Source organism: Diadema setosum, chromosome 2 (assembly GCF_964275005.1).
Source record: "Diadema setosum chromosome 2, eeDiaSeto1, whole genome shotgun sequence".
NCBI classification, from domain to species: Eukaryota; Metazoa; Echinodermata; class Echinoidea; order Diadematoida; family Diadematidae; genus Diadema; species Diadema setosum.
Window position 1 is genome coordinate 41,279,833 of NC_092686.1, and position 25,924 is coordinate 41,305,756.

The 25,924-nt window shown below is 37.9% G+C and overlaps 1 protein-coding gene across 1 annotated transcript in view; it reads left to right on the top strand.

Annotated features, from left to right (window-relative positions):
- LOC140246301 (striatin-interacting protein 1 homolog) overlaps positions 1-13,426 on the top strand; it is a 38,053-nt gene extending 24,627 nt beyond the window's left edge. Inside the window, exons 15-21 of the mRNA XM_072325767.1 lie at positions 543-640; positions 1,551-1,677; positions 4,462-4,562; positions 5,208-5,274; positions 7,245-7,349; positions 7,732-7,936; positions 8,469-13,426. Of these exons, the coding sequence (XP_072181868.1) occupies positions 543-640; positions 1,551-1,677; positions 4,462-4,562; positions 5,208-5,274; positions 7,245-7,349; positions 7,732-7,936; positions 8,469-8,743 (978 nt within the window). The 3' untranslated portion in view covers positions 8,744-13,426. The remainder of the gene's footprint in view (positions 1-542; positions 641-1,550; positions 1,678-4,461; positions 4,563-5,207; positions 5,275-7,244; positions 7,350-7,731; positions 7,937-8,468) is intronic.
- The last annotated feature ends 12,498 nt before the right edge of the window (positions 13,427-25,924 follow it).

Consider the following 25,924-nt stretch of genomic DNA (forward strand, 5'->3'; position numbering starts at 1 on the left):
TACATACACATGTACTGATGTAGCCCATTGTAGTACCACATGTAGTAATGTGTATACTGCAACCTTTTCATTGTTACATTTGGGGATGTTTCAGGATGTTGAAATGTCTGAAGGTAAGCTTTGGAAGGAAATTTGATGCAATGTATGTTAATCATATTGGAAGTAATATGTAATTCATGTGTGTTTGGGTAGGAGTTCTCAAGGAGTTGGGAATCCCCCTTTCTTCCCGTAATTATTATAAAAAAAAATCACGGCGAGATTGCGTCCGGATAATAGAGAGATCCGGATAAAGGGAGGCCGGATAATAGAGGTTCAACTGTATCTCAGATTTTCATGTGGATTAGAGATTACAATTCATTATGATCAAATGTATCAAGGAAAATTCATTTGAATTTGAATGACAGCATACTGAGTTGTCCTGTTCTTCCTTTCCTTTCCACACCTGATTACCCTGTAGAGATAATGACACCTATCATGTTCAATCTCAAGGACCTCTTCAATAGTGGCTTATGTTTGTACATGTGACATTCTCGCCCCACCAGATCTCTCTGCTGAAGATTCTTCTGGCTGCCGCGCCGACCTCCAAGGCCAAGACGGAATCCATCAACATACTGGCGGACGTCCTTCCAGAAGAAATGCCGTATGTGGCGTGCCTGTGTTTGTCGAGTCTTGCTCCTGTGTGGTGGTTTCAAGTGGGGGAAAAAAATAGTGCTACTCTGTTTAATAACCCAAACAATCTCAGTCTGTGTTGAAATTCAGGGAATGGTAAAGGGGCATGTGATAATTTTTCACTTAAGTCTTACCTCAATTGTTTATTTGGGAAGTTTGGGGGGAGGGGGAGGGCAGTAAAAAGTGTAAGAAAACACAAAACATTACATTTAGTTTTGGCCACAGCTTACTGGCTACCCTGGTATTTTATCTGAAGTTAATCTTTTTTTTTTTTCAGAATATACTGATTTTAACACGTTGCTTTTTAGATAATGCATATTACAAGGACTCATGGCAGCCATTGTGTGTGTAATAAGACTGGTTTACCATGTCAGTGTGGTTTCAAACAAGATTGTGCTGTACCATGTGATGTTCGTTCCGAGATTGATATGCCTAAAAATATCTGATATCTATGCTTTTGCTAAATCATGTACTCCATGTGTCTCTAGGCCATGTGTTTTCATGTGCATATTTCATTCTATATCAACTGGTATCAATATAATGAGCTCGTTTGCGTATGTAGGTCTAGTCGATACGCACGTTGCAGAGTGATTGCTTCATTTATTAATTCATTTCCCCAAAATTGTTTTTTGTACCCAGATGGAAAAAAATATGGAAGGCAACTGTTTTTCTCCTCTATATGTTGTCGTCAAATGTTTACAGTCAGAAAAATTAGGGATATGCAAGATCCAGTTAACGTTATAACTGAGCACAAAGATTACTCGCATGAGCATCACCTCTTTTTACATCAGTGATTTGTACGTGAGGCTATGTGAAACTCGCATATTTCTATGAGAATAGGATCACTTTGAATGTCATTTTGTTCTGTTTTATTTGCACAGTATCACTGTTCTGCAGAGCATGAAGCTGGGAGTGGATGTGAACAGACACAAAGAGATCATCGTCAAAGCCATCTCAGCTCTTCTTTTGCTTCTTCTCAAACACTTCAAACTCAACCACGTCTACCAGGTAAGCACTGCACTTTCACATACACAAGTCAAATCTGTCTACAGAAATGCTCGAGAGAAACACAAAATTTAATCGCTATAGACAATTGTTCACTATTGACCAAGTGGTCATTGTAGACATGTCCAATGTGGTAGCGATTAGGGTAGATATTTTCCACTTTCCATGTGCTTACACGCATGTACACCACGATGCTACTGCTTATACAATGATATACATTGTGGTACTACATATTCGTGTAAATATATATCATATATATGCACACAAACATATATATATGGGCCGTGACGCGAGAAAAGGGCCCTTAGAGCTGTCGCGCACAAACGCCATAAAACGGTGCGGAAGTTTGACAAAGCGATACGTACAAAAAAGATTTACTAAACTAGCTGTGACCGGATGCATAGGAGGATCAAAAAGTGGCAGTACATGTATTTGGGCAAAGCATGCTCTTTTTTTTTTTTAATTTCATGATTGGGGCCCTTAGGAGTGGAATTTCAGAAAACAGTTCGCATATCTAAATTTGTCAGAATTCATTCTACAATTTGGTGGTGAAAACTCAATTTTGGTATTTTATGCCCTAAGAGCCCTTTTCTTGCGTCACGGCCCATATGTCTATATGACATGTAGGGTAAAGTAATTTGTGTCAATTAATCACCCTCCCCCTTCAAATTATTGCTGGAGGCCTTAGCTGTAGACAAGTTTCAGCAGCATTTGTTAGTCACAATGGCCAACAGAGCTGTAGTAACCTAGTTGCTCTGCTGCAGCGCACCACCTGGCGGTCACTGTGCACAGTGATGGTTAGTCATCCACCGAAAACAATTCTGTGGATACTGGTTGCATTGGATAGGTGGTCATTATGCACAGTTTCTTAACCACGTATTTTCTTTTCTGACGCGATTGTTACGGACTGGTGGTTGTTGATAGACTGACGGTTGTCAGAGCAGATTTGAGTGTATAATAGACAGTATTCTACATGTACCATAAGTTAAGTGCAGAGAAAGCATATGTGACCCGCGACAACGGTTTCAGGCAAAAGTCGCAAGAGCAAATTCCCTCCTAGGCGGGGTACAAAGATTTTGACCATTATTTTTGTCGATTTAGGTTTTTTGCAGAAATCGAATCTTTGATATATTTTCTACATCTACACTAAATTTCATGGCATAAGACTAAGTTTTTCCTATCGAAAATGGAATTTTAAGCACCCTATGTTGGATCGCACTCGTCAGTTTCGAGCTTCTTTCGAACGCCGCGCCAATATCCCCAGCGTTGCTACGGCGAAGGGTCTCGCGTGCGATTGGCCGGTGCGTCGCATACATTTACATAATTCGGCTTTCGGAGACACCAGTTGCAGCGTTTGGGGAATGCTTTGTCCACGCGTGCACGATTACATGCTCCATTGTTCTTGCTATAGTGGTTTATATACGCTCGCTCTGTAGTGCGTGCTCTTCGTTTGGCTTTCTATCCAAACTATTCTACCGCAATGTTCGACAACGGAAGTGAAACAAAAATTATGTAGCATGACATAACCGTGTGAAAAGAAAACTAGATATTCTCAAATTTGTCTCCTTGTACATGTAGTAAAAATTGTGACAGCAGACTGACTCAATGGAAGGTAGATGAGAGGAAATGAGCGGTCACATGTGACTAATTATATTCAAATACTACTCGTCAAGATCGCACCAAACTAACGAGTCGTGTTTGTTTGTTTCTTTGTTTCTTTTAATTTAATTAGCACCACCGAACAATGCAACATATGCATGTCTTGTAAAAGCAAAACAAACAGGAAGCATGACCCTTGCCAGCACTAGCAATTTTCTGCCTTCAAAAGGGTCGCCAATGATATAGACAAATCAACCACAATGAAAACGCGATTTGTAAAAGTGTGGATTCGCCACTGCTCCTGTTACATGCACACGGTCATGGCGTGTGGATGCCATTGCGTATTATGCGTGCACCAAATACACATGTACATGTACACCATACAGCTGTTCGTGCAATTATCGTATTCGCCACGTTGAAAGACGTACTGTAAACAAACCCGAGCGAAACGCATTGTTTTTCGGCTCCATACGCTGAGCTCCGAGGAAGATGCCCGGGAAATTTGACTCTCTCAGTGAGCCAATCAGAAGGCGATGTGGTTGCTAGAGGCGGAGCTTAACATCGATAGGCACCATCGTACGGATGGGTGATTATCCCCTCGCATCGCCGCTCGGACATTGTCTTTGAGAAAGAGGTGAATCTTCAAAGCCTGTTTTCTCGCAATTTTGTCAGGCTAACAACTTTTATTTCTCTTTCTATGCCCACTTATGGTGCCGAAGAATACAAGTGTTTTATATCAATGCAAAGCTTAGGAAATGGGCAATGTGATTCAGTGAAAAAATGAATTTTCAAAATTCCCGACTTTTGCCTGAAACCGTTGTCGCCGGTCACATATGGCTATCTTAAAGTGTTGCTGTACATTGTTGTTGAGGTGTGCTATTTTCCTGTTTTGTTTGTTAATAAGTCATTCAAATGATTATGTCGGTATAGATGTAAAAATCAATTTCAATCTCTCGTTAAAAGAATTAGAAAGATACATGTACCTGACAAAAGGCTGTGAGCTTGTACTGACCTCCATCAAACCAAGTCTGCATACATTGTCTATGCTGCCAATGCTTGGAGATATCATAAGATGTATTGGTGGTAGGAAATCATGTTAGGAAAACTGTGAAATAGTTTTGATGATGGCAGCAAAATGTTTTAGATATTTGAGATTGTTCCACAAATTTTTGTCCTTCCTTCTGCCAGTTTGAGTTCATGAGCCAGCATCTGGTCTTTGCCAATTGCATACCACTTGTCTTGAAGTTCTTCAACCAGAATATCCTCTCCTATGTTGGAGCAAAGAACAGGTAAGCATTGCCATCTCCTGGTTATATTTCTGGCAACGGCAAGGAAAATAAGCCTGGAGTCACAATGTTAAGTATGCTTATCTCAGGGAAGAGCTTATTTAGGTGTGCTATCAGTTTTACCAGAAGCATAAAGTTAGTTTTCAACATTTTCAACATTATGCAGTAAATAGTATGTATCTATTTCTTCCTCAGTTTGTTGTGCCTTTATATTGTATTCCAATGTATGTAAAATTTGTTAATTGTCTTTTTCTTTCTTCATGCTATGTTATGTACACTGACTGTCTTTGTTGAAAATGAAAATGAATGAATTGAAATGAAGGAAGTTTAATGCACTCCGTGCGTGTTGATGCGACATGTTGAATGTCATATTAAAAGCGCAAGCGAGCACTGTGGTAATAATTTTCTTTGTGGATACAAGCACTTATATACCGGTATTGCTTGATTTGCAATGAATATCAATTATATCTATGCTTTCAGGATTTAATTTGATATCAAAGCGCAAACATCATTGCGAATGTCATGCAAAGGATAATCAGAGATTTGTACTTTAATTTCCATGATATGACATCAGAGCTGGAATATATTTCCATCTCATCTTGAAGTTATTGCTCTTATTATACGTCTATGTCTGTGTCATATATCTAGCATACACGTGATTGACTTCCCATCGTGCGTGATTGGTGATCAGCCCGAGTTGACTGCAGAGAGTTTGGTAAGCAATCTTAACGGGATGGTATAGTTTCGGTTGAGATCGAGCTTCAGATTTTCAGCTTTTTTGTGAGATAATGAGAAACCTCTTATGAGATATTAAAGAACATATAATTCAAAGAGGAATTCAAAGTTTGATTGGTTAAAATTGGTTTGGAAATGGCTGAAATGTCCAAAACAAAGCAGTCCAAATTAAAGGTGGGACCCATCTTTTATAACCAACTTTTATTAGGGTGTTTTGTTTTACTTTGTTTATGGATATCTGGGCCATTTCAAAACCAATTTTCTTCAAATAAACTTTGAATTTTGCAACTGATTGACAAATTGCCCTACATCGATGTAAATAAGCACTGAATGATCAGTGCTTATTTACGTCGATGTAGGGCAGTTTGTCAATCAGTTGCAATGAAAACATCTCGACGGAAGAAAATCATGAATTTGAATAACAAAGCAGTACCCGCTGCATGCTATAAGGATTAGAACCAACACTTGCTTTCGGGCGAAAGCTCGGTGGTCTAGTGGAGATGACGCCTGTCCGGTGATCAGGAGGTCGTAGGTTCGAATCCTGCTCGAGTATGTACGCCCATGATTTTTTATCATGGCTACTACTAAAACACTGATCAATTCAGTGCTTATTTACATCGATGTAGGGCAATTTGTCAATCAGTTGCAATGAAAACATCTCGACGGAAGAAAATCATGAATTTGAAAACTTTGAATTCCTCTTTAAATAGAATAGTATGCTCTTTAACGTTTCATAAAGTGGTTTCTATTAGTATCTCACAAAAAGCTAAAAGCTGATTCCTCTTCTCAACCGATGCTGTACCATCCCTTTTTATAATGTTCTTCTAAGGGTGCGTTCGAACGCTCTAAAGCGAACCAAAGCGAACTGAACTAAAGCGTACCGTAACGTACTGTGCTAGTTTGGGAGCGTTCGAATGCTCTGTTGAGAAAGCGTACCTCTCGAGTTATTTTTAGAAAAGGTCACGCTTGTTTGTAGCAAGAAGGTCATTCACCTTGCGCTTGACCTACTTACAGCTGTCCCGAACAAAGAGAATGATGTTTTTGCATTGTGACGTATGCGCATAATACGCGCATGCTTTACAACGAACTTTTGGTACGCTTTGGTACGCTTTTGGAGCACATCGGGAAGTGGTCCACTTTTGGCTCGGTACAGTACGGTACGGTACACTTTAGGAGCGTTCGAACGCTCCCCTGGCGCGGTACGGTACGGTACAGTTCACTTTAGGAGAGCGCTCGAACGCACCCAAAGTGAATGAAGATGGTATGAAATTGAATTACAGTGAGTTACATTTTCCATGTGCTTTTCCTTTAATCCCAACATTGTTAAGTACAGAGATGTATCAATCACAGCATGCAAGTCAGATCTTTTTCTGAATGCTCATTGTGTGTGCTGATCTCGTTCAGCCTCAGAGAATCTGGCACATCAAAGATAATGTATCATAGTAACAATGAATCTAAGGTTGTGATTGCACATACAAAAAGAGTTGTCAAATTAAGCTAATTAAGAGCCAATCACTATCTGAGAACCACATATTGATGTGCCTTCAACTGCACACTTCTTCTGCAGAGAAGAGCTTACGTGAAAATTGCATTTTATCAGAGTTCCCAGCCCATCAGGGAAATTATTTTACTTTTTTCCAGTCAGGGAAAAGTCAGGGAATTTGATAAAAATGACTGAATTAAGGGAAAAGTCAGGGAATTTTGATTGGCCCAAAAATTGAAAGTCGTCAGTCAGACTCTGTTATATTTTATTGTGTATCAACACACATCCATTGGATGACTGGCTATGTGAAACTGGAAATGAGTTGAAATATTTATCATAGAATTTTGAGACAAAATCAGGGAAAAATCAGGTAATTTTGTATTCTTGAAATGCTGGGAACCCTGTTGAAAGTTCATGTCACAGTTGTTGTAAAGGCTCCCCCTCCCCCTTATAATTCATTTCTACAGGAGGCCGGAGACTCTCAACCATACTGCTGGAGGAACCTGTTCTCCTGCATCAACCTGCTTAGGATTCTCAACAAACTCACCAAGTGGAAACACTCCAGGACTATGGTAAGATATGAAAGATCTAAGCTTTGTGGCTCTCTCAAATCAGTTTTTCATTTGATTTTATTCAAAGTCATCTGTTATGATGTGACTTACTAAATATCAGTGTGATGCCTATGTCAGACTTGCGAAGCAGAGTGTGCAGTGTGTAGAAAGCAGTGGAATTTAGCGTTTTGACTCTCTTTGATAAGGTGTGCATTATGTTGTCATTGTTATTCAAGTTCATAATAAGACTTTCTTGTCTTGGCTGTGTAAGTCTGTTGTAATATTGTATAATTAATATGCCAGCTTGTCCAGAGACTTACAGTCGTATTTTTATGGACTTGATGAAGACATTTGAAGCATTTTTTCTACATGAAAATATCAATATCATTTCCTGACTTTCCAGATGCTGGTAGTCTTCAAATCAGCCCCCATCTTGAAGCGGGCACTGAAGGTCAAGCAGGCCATGATGCAACTCTACGTCCTCAAACTCTTGAAGGTGCAGACTAAGTACCTCGGGCGCCAGTGGCGGAAGAGTAACATGAAGACCATGTCGGCCATCTACCAGAAAGTTCGGCACAGGCTGAATGATGACTGGGCATATGGAAATGGTAATCAGAACCACAATATTTATCCTTGTCAGCTACTTATCCACTTCTTCTTCATGAGTCTCCATTTATGCCAGTTAATAAAGAATCTTTGAGAAATTATTAAGCTTTTACCACTTCAGACGCTTGCTTCTGTGTGACGGTGACCATTATATATCGATAAGATTTGCATGTTATCAGCAAGACTGCATTTCATGGCAAATAGTTAAAGCAAGAATACATACAAATGATTTATGCTTTCATTCTGTGTTATGACTGCACTTCATTCATGACTAGTCTTTCTTCCATACTGAACTGAATGGCAAGGCAAGCACTTCACATTACAAACAGTCAGAGTCCTAGAGCAAAGCAGCCAGAACTCCACTGACTACTGTCAAATACAGTTGTTCATGATGAATTTACAGTGAATAAAAATAAATCTGATTCACTGTAAGGTGTAAAACTCACGTTTTATATCAGTCACAAGATAATTCTGCTGTCTTTTATGTTGTTAATGCTAGAAAGTTGTAAGATATGCTGTGTGCTCCACTTGCAGACATGGACGCCCGTCCCTGGGATTTCCAGGCAGAGGAGTGTGCGCTGAGGGCGTGTGTGGACCGCTTCAACTCGCGCCGCTACGAACACACCTCGTCGTCGACCCCACTCCATCCGGAGCTGGCTCCAGTGGACAACAACCTACAGAGCGTGCTGAGCCAGAAGGTGGAGCTGAGCGAGGAGTTCAAGCGCTACTACGAGGTCTGGCTCGACCGGGAGGTCTTCTCCACCCAGATCAACTGGGACCTGCTCCTCAGGGACAAGATCTACATATGACGTGGTGTCAGAACATTGGGTGCATCAGACGCTCCCCTAGAGCGTCCCGTACCATAACCATGCCAGAGGAGTGCTCAAATGCTCCCAAAGTATATTATACTGTACCATACTGAGCCAAATGTGGACAACTTTCTGATGTGCTCCAGAGAAAAGCATACTATGCTTTACTAGAAGATGGCATGAGAAGAATGCACCACATGACACGCACTACGTCACAATGCAAAGAGTTGATTATCTTCGTACGGGACTCCTGTATGTAGCGTAAGCATGCCAGATGTATGATCCGTCACTACAAAATGTGTGAACCCCTCTGACTCGAGTCCAAAGACAACTCGTGAGGTACGCTATCTCCACAGAGCACTCAAATGCTCCCAATCTGGCATAGTATGGTACAGTATGCTGTCATTTAGTTTGGTTCGGTTCGCTTTTGAGCTCTCAAACACCCCCATCGATAGATGGTCTCAGTCGCTGGACTTTGATGGACTTGCAACCTACAATGTATATGACTGATAGTCATGAGCTACAGTGGTTCTCTTGGTGCATATCTCTTTATACTTTTTTCTTTCAATATGGGGGTCAATGGTTCTAATGTCTTTTCCTAGCTACAGGAGCAGATGGTAGTATTTATTACACAGCGTTCATATCTCAATGACTGTACATATATTGCTGCACCCTGCTAGCCAGGGGAAAGTTACTGTTCATAGCATATTAATCGGTCGTGCATTTACTGTTGTCAAAGTTTCTGCTCAGCACATCCCATAGGTTCAGAGACTGGAATTCATAAGCTTGATTTTTTGTCCAGAGTGATGGCTTAATTCAGCTGCGTAGAAAACGTGCAGCCATATCAAAGGCAATACATTTCATCTCATATGCCATATACCTTGAGAGACCTGACAGAATCACCTCAAATCCAACCTCTCATGTGAAAAAGACTGTCCATGCATCGAGAGCCATTTCTTTTTTTTCTTTTTTTTTTAATGGAATGGTTGATACGTGGATTTCAGTCATGCTGTAATAGGCATGGGCTTCTGACCCGAGGAGAGGAAAATTGACTCTTCCCACCAAAACTGTTGCTTGAGGTATTTTTGTGCATGGGCAGACGACATTCATTTCAAAGTGACTGTACATCCACCGTTTGTTCGGCATTGTTTAAATTGGAATTAATCGTTTTGGAAGGAGACACAAAATATGTTCTAGGAACAGATCCGCAGCTTTAGAATATTGATTTATAAATCTATTTTAATACTTATTTCAAGACATATTTTTGTTTGGGTTATTTTTTTTTTATTTTTTATTTTTTGAAGTGAAAGAGGGGAAGGAAGAGTTTGGATCATTTGTTACTCTGCTGCAAACTAGCCCATTGTCATTTAAAGAATATATGATGACTACTCTTTGTACAGGTGAAAGTTTATGATATATTTTGTGTCAGTAGGTAACATGTTTTGAAGATCTTGAATGTTAACCTGATGACTTTATGTCATCATTAGTAATCATTCTCTTTAAAGTCATGAAACCCACTGACTGTCTGTACCTAACATGCTCATTTGTGAGTACTGTAAAAGTGGATGTTTTTGCGCGACTAATTTTTCACACTTGGCCGGGTTAGAATAGTTTCACGTGTTTTTAATTCCGCGGAATGAAGACATCATGCACAGGAACAAAAATATTTGCGTGCTTTTATTTTCGCGCTAGTTCTGGTAGCGCGAAATGCGTAAAAATTCCAACTCCGCAAAAATTTCCACTTTTACAGTAGTGTATACTATCAGGTCTGGTTTGGGCTTTTGTTTGGTGGTATACATCTTTACCATTTCTTCATTTTTAAAGAATATTTTGGTTCCAGAAATATAGCTATCACTCACAGTTAAGATGGGCTTCATGGCCTGTCTGTGAGAATTCTGCAATCAGACATGGTCAAGGTCAAAAGGTCAATTAGCTTGTCTGATAAGTACTGTACTCACAGTATTGTGGTGTACTCTCAACAACTTTCCACAGATTTGAGCTAAGATTTCAGAACTCGCACCACAGGTACATCACCTAAAGATGCAAGTCATGTTTGAATATTGGTTAACTAGTTCCTCCTGATATTCTCTGAGAGCCTCCACTGACCCCAAATGAGATTCTTTTTGGCAGGTTGATAGAGAACAAACAGGTTGGTGTTGATCCATTTGCACAAAAGCAGTCAAGCGCTACACGTATATCCTTTCCACATTCAACTACATGTGCTATCGAACAATGCACATTATCAATCGTGCTGGAGGTATGAATAAAGCGTGCACTGATGGACTCACAATCTCTTTTGTTCTACATGAAAGAGACACTTGAATAGGGTCAGCAAATGCAGAATTCTACTGAACTCAACCTTGATTGCTATGTACATCTTCATACGAGTTTTATAGCAAAAATAGTGCATACTACACTGGAAAAAAAGGCAAATAATGCTGCAATACATGCAGTTTTCATACAGAAAAAAAAACCCCAGATATTGATAGAAGTAACTCCTAATCTTTCTGTCACAGCCATTTTTCTGGGCAGCATAGCACAAACAAACATGAATTTAGGCCACGAACGAAGCCACTCTTGTCCACATTTTGGGAAACTGGTATACCAGGTTTCCGTAAGGAACAGGTTGAAGTTGGACAAGGTCAAAGGTCAAAAGGTCAATGAACTTATATTGAAAAACACTATAATCACAAATTGCAATATGTGGGTGAGAGTTTGCTTGGCGTTTGCCTTGTTCTTTAAAGACCTCATGGAGGGGCATAGTACTTATGTTGGGCCAGGCAGATGTACTGTAGCACTGGCAGGTAGAAAACAAAACACTAAACAAAAACATTTCTTATCAACTCGTCCCTGAATAGTTTCTGCAAGCAGTGCACTAAGAGTCACAATCACAGGGGTGGAGTCACAATTTTTCACTCTTACTCTTGTCTTAATGAGGGTATTTCTGTTACCTTACATGTACATTGATGTACAATGCTCATATCAGTGTTTTATTCCCCCCCCCCCCCAAAGATACAGTTTGCAAGGTGAGGTGGTATCACGTCGCTGATTGTCTAAAAAAACAGGCTAATCTGTCTATAGAGTTGAGTCACAATATTACCCAGGCAGACACAAATTTTCTCAACTTATTTAAAGGCCATAGTAAACATTCAGATTATTTGGGTTTTAATGTGGTTTTGATCGAATCATTTTTGTTTTTGCTTTTTTCCTTTTTTTCATCTGTGGCTTTTATCTTTTCAAAATATACTTCTTGCATCTTGTCTTTATATTAAACTGAAATCTAGTACCAGGTAATTGAAATTAGTGGTGCAGATTAAGGTTATGAAAGAGTCTGATTAGGCCTGAGCATTCAGTACCAGGTAGATACAAGATGGTATACTGTATACGCCGTTATTTTCGCGGACAGATATTTTCGCGAATGAGGAGGTCACAGACTTTTTCGCGAGATGTTGTTTTTGCGAATTGACACCTACGCTAATTTCAATGTACTATTAATCTAGCGTCTGGCAACATTTTCTCGTGTTGTTAAATTTGCTATCCAACTGTGATTCGCAAAATTCGCAAAAATAGAATCCTTGAGAAAATAACAGCTTATACAGTATTTCATCGAAAATGTCTGCAAATCTAACCCAAAGAGAGAAGACTGTTTTAAATTGAACTTCTTGTAAAGCCTTATGACAAGAACTGGGATGGTGTATAACTCCTTGTTAACTTTTGATGCAAAATTGGTTATCATCCATATTTTATGTTCCTCTATGTGCTGAGATTTGCTCAAACCTAATGTGTGTGTGCTTGAAACATCTCAAGCTAAATTACAGATTAAAAAAAACAAAAAACAAAAAACCTTACATGAAGTAAAAGTGAAATTTCATCACAATACAAAACACAACAATCCAGAGGTTGTGCTAGCTACTAAAACATGGCCTTTTGACACCATGTTAATGACTTGATTACATTACAATCATTCTTTAAGATTATGATGCATTGTATTGGTCTGAATTATGTGGATATTCACTGCTAAATATTTCTATATCCAGTTAATTTAAAATGTCTGTCTCTTTGGGGTACAGTCTCCTGCGAGGGAGAGATGGGTGAGGTTTGATGTGGATGGTGATGATGATGAGGATTATTATTATTATTATTTTATTTATTTAAATCCTACATCAGTTCTTGTACTGTTAAGCAGTGTATATTGTTAGCATATTCTTAATAACTGTGTTAGCTGAACATAATTCTTACCAGATGCTAAGCTCAAGCACAGGAAAGTTCTTTGCCTCTGGTTTACACTTAGGATTTGTATTGTTTTGTCTTGTTTTTGGCACATAAGTAGAAAGATGAATGGTATTAAAAAGTTTTGTATGAAAAGCAAATTTGCTGTGATATCTAACATGAGAAATATTTTCATCAGATCTAAAACAATGTTTGCTTTTTTTTTCACCCAAATCTCATAAGAATTTGTCAATAACTGTGGGGGGAACTTTTTAGAAGCATTACCAGTGCATGTGCAGATATCCCAACTGTTCTGTGGTGCTTACCTCTCCTTTGGTTGATGAGAGTCACAATGCACCGATCCCAGGGAGATTTGAATGTGCATATGTATAAATGTGTACTTATCATTGTTGTATTTTGTGTAAATAGATGTCTGTTATTTAAAATGAAATGAAACAATAGAACATCATCTAATGGTATGCAACAGTGTGCATTTATTGTATTTTGCAGCATTACCTTATGGTTGAGATGAATGAAATGTCTGTGCATGCAAAGTGCATAATGCTGGAGTAATACAATGTGCAGGATATGCAGCGAGTAAAATTACACTTTTTGGCTGGCAATGGGGAAGACTTTTAATAAGGATAATGATCAAATTAGCATCCTGGACATGTTTCTTACAACCACTACACCTGTAAGGAGTGACTGATTTGAGAATGTAGAGGAATAGAGAGAGAGAAGGATATATTACATCTTTCACTATCTATCAGCTATCTGTTATTTCTCTCTCTCTATATAAATATATATATATATATATTTATATATATATATATATATATAAATAGCGAAAACTTTGAGCAAAGAAAGTGGGTTTTCATCGGGATTCGAACCCGAGACCTCCGGATTACTAGACCGGTGCTCTACCGACTGAGCTATTGAAAGCCCTAGATCGGTGTTCGTCCCAAACCCTTAACTCTCTTTGCTCGTGTGGTCAGAAGCTATAGTGTGTGTATGTGTGCCACACACACACACATTAACCTGACATAAACCCAAATGATGTAAATCAACTTTGGAATAAATGTGAGGGATCGCCGAAGCGATGCAGCTTTTTGTAATATATTTTGAAAGTTTTCGCTATTTATTATTACAATTGTTTCTGGTCAGTTTTTCCTTCCTTGTTTCAATATATATATATATATATATATATATATATATATATATATATATACACATATATATATGTATACACAATTGTATATAAAATCTTGGAATTTTCCACGTGTTGGACTTCAAATGTTATCATTATAAGAAGAATGAGTCTCAACTACGCCATCTGTCAATCCAACAAGAAGGTTTTTATTCACAAAATTTTAAACCCGCCTCGGGCCTTTGTCAGTGTAGTGTCATTCTTTACATAGATTATATATATATATATATATATATATATATATATATATATATATATATATATATATATATATATATATATACACACACACAGCTGTATATCTGCACACGTATGAGTGTGTTGGTGTGTGAATGCACATGTGAGAGAGCAAGAGACACAGTGGAGAGAGGGGGGAGGGAGGGAGTTAGAATTGCAGAAAAACAGAGATAGAGAAAAAAGTGCTTGATGGCTTGGAATAAAGAGTTGGGCCTGCTGACATAAGGTGACCTCCTTGAAAGCACTGACAACTATTATCTGACTATTTTCTATCATTGTATGTTTTTGATAATCCTTAAATTCTTTTGACATATTTTATTACATACTCATCTTCACATTTTTCCGGCCAGAGCTGCTGAGATGTCGGGCTCATTTTTGTGAAATGCCTCATAGCATGCCTAAGCTGCCGTGTATTTTGTGTATAGTGCATCATGCAGACAACATTTATTCCCGTCCCTTTTCAGACGTGGAACTACGGGACATAAATTGCTCTTTGTTTCTTGTATCCTTGATACGCACTCTGTCTCACTTTACTTATCGAATAATCCCTGCATGATAAGGCGCTTCATCAATGAAGGCCTTTATCCAGTGACTCCAAATAATAAAAGAGGCCATCCCGACTTTGGGCGATCGTTAGATCGAGCCTACACAGGCCGAGTGCGCAACAGGCGGGACCATCGACCGACTCTCAAAATAAGCACGGGGTAATAGTCTGAATTCAGTCCGTGTTTTGACTTCGCATGGATCGGTTGGTTAAAGTGAATTAACATAGTTTCATTTTGGCCCCAAATAAAAAAGCAAGTCTTTTGAATCCTCCTAGAAATGAATATGTTACAATCGGGCTTGATTGGGCGTGAAATTGATATATTTCAAGAAAGACGGCTTGCTCAGAAGACAAGTAGATTTTTTTCTCATCCATTTTAAAATAGGCAACGTGAGCTGTGAGTAATATCAAAAGTCTCTCACTTTATTTTTATTCTCCTTTTGGAAGTCTTTTGTAAAACTTCTCCAACATCCGACTCGAGTTTACATTGTAGTAGCCATCAGCCTCTCGTAAAACTACATCTAATTTAACTTCAGACCTTTGACTGGGCTTTTTAAAGTTATAGCACGCTTTGATTAAAGACTATACAAACTTTACTTTGGTAACCATAGCGACATGCCTCGTATTGACGCTACCTGTCGTTTGTGTATTGTAGCTCTGCGTGTGTCCATCGTTCAGGCGCTTGTGTATGTACCGGTAGCGATCCGCGTACCCCACCGCCAGCCTAGCCGCCGCTTGCCCGTTGACCGTACCCGTACCGATACCCGGTGCATGCGTTCAGTGTGTGGTATGGGACAGCTCCAGCTTACATTGGATCCGTTCCTCTGGTGTGTTTCTATATCGATTTTGATAAAGTGTCTAACGTTAGGACAAACACGTCATAACGTCAGAGTCAATATTGCTTGTTGGATAATTCCTCTGAACTGCGAGTTTCCAACAACACATAATATTGAGAGGGAGTTGTAAGAGTCACCACTCTGAGATGTAAGTATCGAGAATCAGTGCCAAAATCGTAATTTTTCTGGTCTGGGACGCGCGTATGCCTGCCTGCGCGGCTGGATGATGGGGACCAGACGGGATATTACACTATTCACTATTAAATTTAGACCGTTAATTTAGAAAACGTACATCAACACCATGAGCCTGTAGATAATGTCGATAGATTTTGGAGTAACAATGCAATGGGGGTACAGATTTCCAGATCTAGAATCTAGACTTCTAACACAAGTTCACAACTGATGAGTGATGTTGCAAGTTACATGAACTTCTGTACTAACTCGTTAAAGATGCTCTTCCCTAGTAACGTTAATAGTAGAAACTCTAGATCTACTATTAATTTCTACCTAACGTTATGGGTGGTTAGGCAGGCTTAAAGTTTAGACTGTTCTAACTGTTAGAATCTAGGCCTAGAAGTCTAGATAGATCCCCCCCCCCCATAACGACGTTAGGCCCCCCACTTTTTTTTCCCCCCCCCTCGGAAGTGCGTATTAAACTCAGTGGCACTAATGTTAGAAAGAAATAGAAGTGTGAGCGCAGTACCACTACCAGGCTTTCTTTTTGTTGTGAAGTCCATTTTTTTTTTTTTTTTTTTTTTTTTGCTTGTCAGCTGAAGAAACCCCGGAAGTGGCATCAGAAGCTGTGCTGAAGGCCTTTTTTTTTCCCCACAAAGATTTTATTTGTGGGACCTATTCTGCGCTTATCGATGTTGCATCTTGATGATATTTTTTGTCCAGACATGTACATGTATGTACATGTTGATGCACAACAGAACATCTGTGAATATTGACAGTATTGTTGGATTGGCGGGGGAGGGGGGATAATCTTTGGAAACATGTACAGTAGATGTGAAACGTGTCTACTTTCACCCAATTGAAATGGCTCAACAATGGGGATGGGGGCACCATTGTTGATAACTTGTTTCGTATGTACCGTACATGTAAGTTCAGATCATGTATGCTAGACATGTAATGTTTGACCTGGAAGGTGGGAATAGACTCCCTGGTTTGACAGTGACATTTTATATGAGTGTTTAAAAGGTAGGTCCTACTTGTATCAGGTAAGGATGTACATACCCACATTTTCACCATTGATGTATCCTTTGCAGTAAAATGCTATCAAAAAGATAAGTTCAGAAATTAACTAGCCAGAATTAATGGAAATTTATGATATCTTGTCATGGCATTTGACACTAATAATCTACCTGCTGTCACAAGTCAACTTTGCATTTATAGATTGATCACTGCGGTGAATGGGGTGGACATACTGAAGTCAATATGAAAATCTTTAAGCAGAGTCTCAAGTTTACAAACTTTGTACTGTACATGTACTCATTCTTACTTTACAGATGCCAATGAGGATATGAAGGTGTCCTTGGGAAGGGTCCCAAGAATTCATCCGTATTTCTGAGCAAATTGTGCAGTTGGATAAACCTGTCCATTGTCCCTCAAGGCCAAGTCATCATGGTATGTACAATCTGTGCACAGTTTCTTGTAGAAATGTTAGTGGGAAGTAAACATGCTTACAAGAGTTCTTTGTACAATTATATGTGGTATATTTTTCGGTGTCTTTAACAAATTTATGCATTGAAGGATATTAGTGAAATCAATAGCCCATAGAAATATATTGCTTCCCATAACACAAATGCATTGTATCATACATACTATGTATCATATGTACAGTAAAGGTCAAAGATTGCATGTTTTTCTCGTCAAAAGTAGTCATTACCGGTACTCCTTTCTCATCCTGTGGAATATGGTTATTTGAAAATCCAGCAACTCAGAAAATTGCCTTACAGGTTCCAGTTAATACACCATACAGTGTATACCATAAACATGTACAATACAGTATACTGCATGAATATAATCATGCAGCTACACAGAATGAGATCGAGGAAAATGTTCCTGCAGTGTATTATTCATGAATACATTTGATTTAATTTAATTTAATTTCCCTTATTTCCACATTGAAAATAACAATCATTACATTTTCAAGTCATTATATAGTATAAACATCAATTGCACAGATAGTATCTGCAGTCACTTTTGCATTAGTCCAGACTTTGAAATTTTTCAGAGATTGCATCTCATTATTGGGATGGTTTAATATATTAGTTTCTCTTGATTCTTTGTATTGCTATGTACCTCAAGAAGTAGTTCAGTTAGAATACTGATTGTTTGTGTAGTGATTTCATTCTAATGGTGTATGAAATCAGCAGTGTGATGATGTGACAGTGACATTATTGCTTTGGTAATGATTGCATTCATTATTTGTGTTATATCAGTGCTGAGCTGCATTGTAAAGTTTCTTGACTGTAGACTTTGATCCCAAATGGGGGTAAACAGAAAATATTTTATGAATACTACATACAGTATAACTTTACAACATCCAAGTGAGAGAATGTCAAAATCCTCAGTCCTTATTTATAATACAGTAACTACAATGTTGATGGTTTTACTTTGGGCATTGTATTGATGAGACAGTGATTGATTTTGGACAGCCAGCTTAATGCCATCTTAGACCAAGTTACTAACCGTAACATGACTCTTGTAACTTTTTCCTTATTTGCCAGTCTACATAATCGCTGTAATCAGCACACACATACACACAAACACACACACACTCTCTCACACACTCACATACACCCTCACTGTCACTCTCATATTCAAATAGACATTGCCTGTCATAGGAAAAGGAAATAAGTGCACTATGGATTCATGAGAAAATGTGTGGTGGTTGTGTACATGTAAATATGTAGTAAAATATTTTGTTGTTGTTCTTGCAGCCTGGCAAGAAGGGATTCAGTCGCAGTGCCAAGGCCTTGCCGAGGGGTCGAAGCCGAAGTAAGAGTCCCAAGAAAGGAGGAAAGAAGAAATCCCGATCAGCTTCCCCTAGCCAGAAGAAGCCAGTAGATCTAATGAGTCCTGCTGCCATGACCAATGCCTACTACATTGCCCATGGACCTGTTGACTTTCTGGACATTCGGGGCTTTGGCTGGCCCAATGCTCCAAAGGGAAAAAAGAAAGGGAAGGGCAAGAAGAAGAAGAAATGACAAACTGCTTGCCATAAACCCTATAGTTTATAGGTGGCATCATGAAGGCAGTAGACATCATGTCAGAACTGAAGTAAAGCCAGTTGACATACAAGTGTACATGCTGGAGTGGTGCCAGAAGAATCCCGTAGTATATGTTTTGAATGAAAAATTGAATGACAGTGAAAAATTCAGGAGGCTGGTGAGTCCACAAGTCTGAGGATGATCATTTTCTTTATTATTATTTTTTGGTGTTTGTTTTGTGTTTGTTGTTGTTGTTGTTTTTTAATATGAAGGTGAGTACCAGGAGGCAGACCTTTTCTCACTGTAAAAACCCCTTAGGGCCAGTGAGTTAGGCCGAGTTAGGAGACCGTTAGGCCGAGCTAGGAGACCGTGAAGTATGGTTTGTCCCAGAAATAAATCTGGAATGATTATGAATATCAAGTTGCTTGTGTGATTTTGTTTCCAGAGAGGGTGTGAAAAGACAACTAAAAGAAAATTGCGCACAATTTGATATGTTATGTACATGTACATGTGCATTAAACTTGCAGATGTTGTTTTTGCAGACCAAGGCAGGCAAACTGATAATCCCAATAATTCCTTTAGAAGCTTACAAAAATGGAATGTTTGTAATATACATAGTTTGAATCAGAATGGTTGCGTAAATACTGAGCTGAACATACAGTAAAGGCAATTACTTCTCGCAGTACACTCTGTATACACACACATTCAGGTGTGTCAGTTTGATGTGAATTTTCTATGAAGTACACTGTATTGCGAGATAGTGTAGTGTTGTATTTATTGTCCACAAGAGATACATGTACCAGGTGAGGACTAAAAGAGTAAACATGTGATGAATGTTCTTAACGAAGTGCGCCTACATGTGCATATCTTTTTGTTCACATTTCTTCTTCTTTTTTTAACATGAAGAAATATCTGCTGCACTATCAAAATGATCAAAGATAACTTTATGCAGTCCAGCAATTAATCATGGACTTTATCAAAGTTTTACAGTACTGTATTGTTAATGTGATACATATGATTCAATACTTGTGATTCAATCAGTGTGAGCTTTGTGACTTCTGGATTGATAATGAAGTCTTGCAAGCAATGTTGTAGTCATAGTCAATCCACAAATGCACCAGTTTTGCCCGTTTCTATCTCTAATGGCAAGAGTAAATGGAGTTCTGAATTCACCAAATTATAGAAGGGCTTTATTTTTGTAAAAAAGGGGTGTGTTTTACTCACTAGAGTAGAGTACCCCCTTTCCAGAAATTGTGTATAGAAGATGTTATATTTCATTCACAAAAGGGGAGAATCCTACCATAAATTGTGTACAGAATTTGACTCAAATTACAGTATTACATTCAGAAGTAAAGGTTGTTACAGTACACCATTTAATGTAAATCTTGTCATCAAGGTATTGTATGCATTCCCTTGTCTTCGAAGTCTCAGAAGTGTTGTTATCTTTGTACTCATACAATGTATTGACATTAGATAGTAACAAAATCATCTCTAAAATTTTTCATTTGCCGGCAGTATTGCATTACTGTTCATTTTTCTCAATCCCTATTCTACAGTAATTTGTTGAAATTGGGGGCATACATGTACAGTGTACATACGTATAAAATCAGCAGTTGCCTGCAGCCCCATAGTACAGTGTATACAAACTGCCCCATACTAAACCACCGCCTTTTGGTTCTTAATGGTGTGTTTGTACAGTAGTGTACGTGTAATGTACCTTGTCCGATACAATCAGAATAAAAATGTCTGGCAGTGTCAATTAACCAAGTAGAATGTTACATGGTATATCAAATAGATAATATTATGCACTGCTTTTATTTCGTTATATTATGCCCCTTGGAATCTCATCTTTTTACTATTATCCTTGAAGCAAAAGATATGCCCCTTGAGGCAGTGATATTGGCATTGCCCTGAAAAGCATTCCATGATGCATATATTGTTGGAGATATTGCATTAATCTAAACATCATGTCTAATTTTTTAGGAGATATTGTGTGAATGCCTTCAGTGTAGATTCTGGGCAGATGAACATTTATGTCTTTGCGCATCCATAAAAGATTACAAATTTGCATTTGGTGGATTGAGTGAGCCTTAGAACTAAACAACATGACAGTATTGTGGGTGCAGAATGATTTAGATACACTTATATACAGTCAGCCTTGCCCAAGTCGAATCTACATTATTTGGACTGAAGAAATAGTTTTGACTAAGAGAAAGTTTGACTTACAAGGGATTAAAATCAATGGAACATTTAAAGAGAAGAGGACTTGAAAAGACCCTTGACTTACATGTAGGCGATTATTCAACTAATGCAAGGTCGTCTTACGCAAGGTTGACTGTAACTTTATGTAATGATATGCTGGTGAATGGATTTCAGAATATGTTATTTGTGAATAAACATTTTCACTGTATTTCTTTCTTCAGTATCTGTTAAGTTTGCATTACTGACTCCATTGTGTGGTCGTAGTTGCCTGTAAATTTAGGGCATTTACAGTAACTGGCAAGGGATTTGTCTCGAGCATCTGTGATGCCTGTTGCAGGTAGAAGGTGGAATAGATAATGTGAAGTTATTGATGTCAATATTTTTTTTTTTCAGTCCCTGAATATTGCAGCTAGGAGTGTAACCTGCCTCTGCTTCTTTTCAGGGATTGGTGCTTATTGATTTGCATGTTTTCCCAAAAGAATTGTTCCTTTGTGGTGTTTACATGTATTTCTCTTACAATTATGTGTACAGCATGCCAAACAATGCACAGATGCTGCTGTTACACATTCAATGTCTTATAGTACTACACTGTGTGTCATGATAATGACTATGCTGTTCAATTTCATGTAGAGTGACAGCAAGAGCTGGGACTGGGAGAAACACATCAACTAAGATACTGTACAGTCTGTATTCGACTTCTGCATGTACAAAGGAATAACTACCAAGTTAGGCTATTTGGGAGTGTATAAATTGGATTGTTTTCCCATCATTAGCCGATGATTTGGCATACAATTTTGCGCTGTCAACTAAGGCAAAGTTGACTCTGTTAGCTGTTTAAACAATACGGTCATTGATCAACTTCACAATTGCTGGCCGTCTACGCATTATAAAGCAATTGTGGGAATGAATGTAATTTATATAGATACAATACACTGTATATGTAATAAAGATCTATATTCAAGGTGTTTATTTCATTTATCCTTTTGAGTCTCGTGAGTCATTTTTGAGGTCCCATTCTGATGGTGTGTGCTTAGTTGAATATGCAGCGTTCAAATTTGTGTCTTTCAAATTTGTGAGTGTCTGGTGGTTCAGTGGGGTATAAATTTGTCACTGAATACTTGTTGAAAACTGACTGCTTTATTGTCGCTCCAAGCTGCTGAAGGGCGCCCTCATAGATGTGTATTACAACACAACTCAAGGGCGCCCTAATACTAAGTCTTTGCTCCCATTGTTTCTATGTACATGTATAACATGCTGAGTACACAACTCTTGTCCAATGATGAATAATTATAGGCGTTTGTATCAATGTCTGTTTGGCTAATATCGCCACCTTTAGCTAGCTTATCCCGACTCACAAGTAATTAGTGCTTGGTAGTTCCAGGGAATGTTCATCTCGCCTCCCTGGTAGTTTCGTACCCATCTTATTGCTCCTTGCCGCAGCTTAACTTTTCAGGTCTTGAATACATGTACAGATCATGACATAAGAAAAGTTTGTTTCAGCTCTTCACTTCTGTCTGTTTTCTCCGTCCCACCCCTTGTGATTTTTATTCAGTTCAGCTTGGCACCATGAATGACTTTGCATGATATTTCATCCGAGAGGAAAAGTCCCCACAAAAAAAAAAAAAAGATAGAACAAAGAAACCAAAACTGAGTGAATTTTCACAAGGATTTCTTAGCTTGTATTTATATTTATTGGATTTATTCATTTCTGTATTTTCTGTTTTCAAATATCAAAAGGCAGAGTGGTACAAGGAGCAGAGTGAAAAACAAAACAACAAAAACAGACAAGCAGAACAATCTTGAGATATAGCAAGGTGTTAAGTGCATACAGAAACAGTACGTAAACAGGGAACAAATATACTGATATAGCTGTGCCAACAAGAATACTTTTAATCTTCCTTAGGGTACCGAGAAGATATTTTCGATAAATGTAATTCTATTCATGTTGATCATTTTAACTCAAAAGTGTAATGACTGATAAAAATTCTGTGTGAAATATCTGATATGGAGAATTACAGAAAGTCAGGAGAAAAATGTTTAACTTATTTCTAAAAGATAATACGTGTATACCCAAAAGGGGTCCACACTGAAAAGCACCTCTATGAGAAAAATTCATTTGCAGTAATCAATATTGGGCTTTGATAGATACAGTGTATAATTTTCTTTTGGACCTAAGCACAAATATTGATGTTGGCTGTATTTAAAACAAATCCTGTAAAAATACTGAGGGGACAGTCCATTAATTGCTTTATAAACCATGGAATATAAAATTTAATGACAAAAAAAAAAAAACAAGTCTAGATTCAAACAATTTATACCCTATACATGTTCCCAGGGGCTATGCGAATAGCTCTATATTGCAATTTTTGTAAAGGGGTTATGTGCTTAGCAGCTGCCGTACATGTTATATCCCCGTAATAAAAAATCGGGAGCATGATTGCGTTATATACTATTTTCAAACCAGATAATATGGGTGAATAATAAAAAAAAACAAACAAACAAAACTTACCAACGTATTTCGTGTGATACCGTAACGTTTTCTACATGTAAATCCCACTTTAAAGCGACTGTTTACCATTGGGAGCAGTCGTAAAAAAAAGAAAAAAATGTTCGAGTTATGACATATTATTATGATGGATTATGCATAGTTAAGTTGTCACAAAACATTCTACCATAATAACATTTCGCAATAAAGCCACATTATGATATATGGAGATATCACCAATTTTCTCAATAGACCATAACTTTAGACGGTCTACTCCATAGAAATACTATTAATGAAACTATTGTTCCCATTTTGTTTGCAATGTATACTACAATGCACTGTACTTAACATTGACTATACTGATTATTTTTTTTTTACACTGGTTGTTTGTATCCGTAACTCACATTTTAGAATTACACATGTGTATTTAGAAGCAATAAGGCCTTTTGTTCATCTGCATAATAAATTATGGCAAATATAATGGCTTTAAAGGGATGGTACAGTTTTGGTGGAGATGAGAATTGGGCTTTTAACTTTTTGTGAGATACCAAGAAAACACTTATGATATAGCACAGAGCATACCATTTTAAGTGGAATGCAAAGTTTATGTGATGAAAATCGGGTTTGGAATGACTGAAACATTCAAAAACAAAGTAAAACAAAGCGATCGCAATAAAGTGTGGGTCCCACACTTTATTAGAATCGCTTTTTTTTTTTTGATATCTCAGCCATTTCAAAACCAATTTTCATCAAATAAACGTTGAATTCCACATAGAATTACATGCTCTTTCATATATTTCATAAGACGTTTTTCATTATCTCACCAAAAAATGTTAGAAACCTGAAATTAGGTTTCAGCCGAAACTGCACGATCCCTTTAAGGTAGGATCCGAAATCATACCAAGGTATACTTCGTGGATGGTACTTGTCGAATGTTTTTCCATTAACATTAATACGTACATGTAAAAGTCATTAATTTTTTCAACATTCCTTGAGAACCAAATAACATCCAAACACTTTTGCGGTGTATAACAATTAAGACTCAGTTTAGAAATACCCAATCATGCAAAAACACGTCATGAGACCAACGGTTACAGTTCGTTATTCCGAAGGTTTGTTATTCCGAAGGTTCTTTGGTCCGAAGGTTCGTTATTCCGAAGGTGATTCGTTATTCTGAAGGTTCGTTAATCCGAAAATGAAATAAGGTTCGTTATTCTGAAGGTTCGTTAATCCGAAAATGAAACAAAGCTCGTTACTCCGAAGGTTCGTTACGGACCCTATTTCATTTCGGATCAACGAACCTTCGGAATAACGAACCCTGTTTCATTTTCGGATTAACGAACCTTCGGAATAACGAACCCTATTTCATTTTAAGTTTTAGTTTCTTTATTTCACCAAAGCAAGGAACATATTAAAAAACAATACATACATCAATATTCGGATACGATTACAAACATAATTATCAATAATACAGTGAAAAGGAAAAAAAAAATACAACAGAAATGTAGACAATTGACAATTACAAATGTACACATACATAGGTTTAATAGATATGCTATGGTAGGTAGCAGCCAGAAAGGAAATGTCCCTTATTCTTAGCTGACCTAAAATCATTCGTTCAATTTCAATTATCTATAGTGTGTTCAAATTGAAGTGAAACGTAAGAACAGGACAAGACAAGACAAGACAAAATAAAACACACAATGACAATAACACAATACGGGATGTCTTGAATCATAAAGAATAAAAGATTATACTCTTGACCTCAATGAGATTGGCTATAATTATAAAAGAGAGTTTTTTTTTTTTTTTGTAACCAGATTTAAATGTATTCAAAGAGTTAGCATTACGCATCTCTCTTGGTCGAAATATTTTTCTGATTAATTGGCATACCAATTCAGAACTCAACCAGCTGATGTTTTGAATTTCTAGGTATGCTCCCAAATTACTCAACCTTTTAGCAGTCAACGTACACAAGCTAAATTTCATTATCAATATTGAAACACGCTTAAGCATCTTATACAGGTTGTGTAGTTATCCAGGGTGAATTGTTGAGTTTGTTCTTCTTGTTCAGGGTGGCATCTGCCAACGGGTGCCGACAGTATCAGCCGAGTATTGTATTCTTCTCCACTCACGCAGTGGACCGGCTGCACAGTTTAATACAATTTATTACAACATACTATGTCAATTTGTAACTTGTTCGAATTTGGTGTGTGCTTTGTTCGCTATAGAGTTGCCCTTGGCAA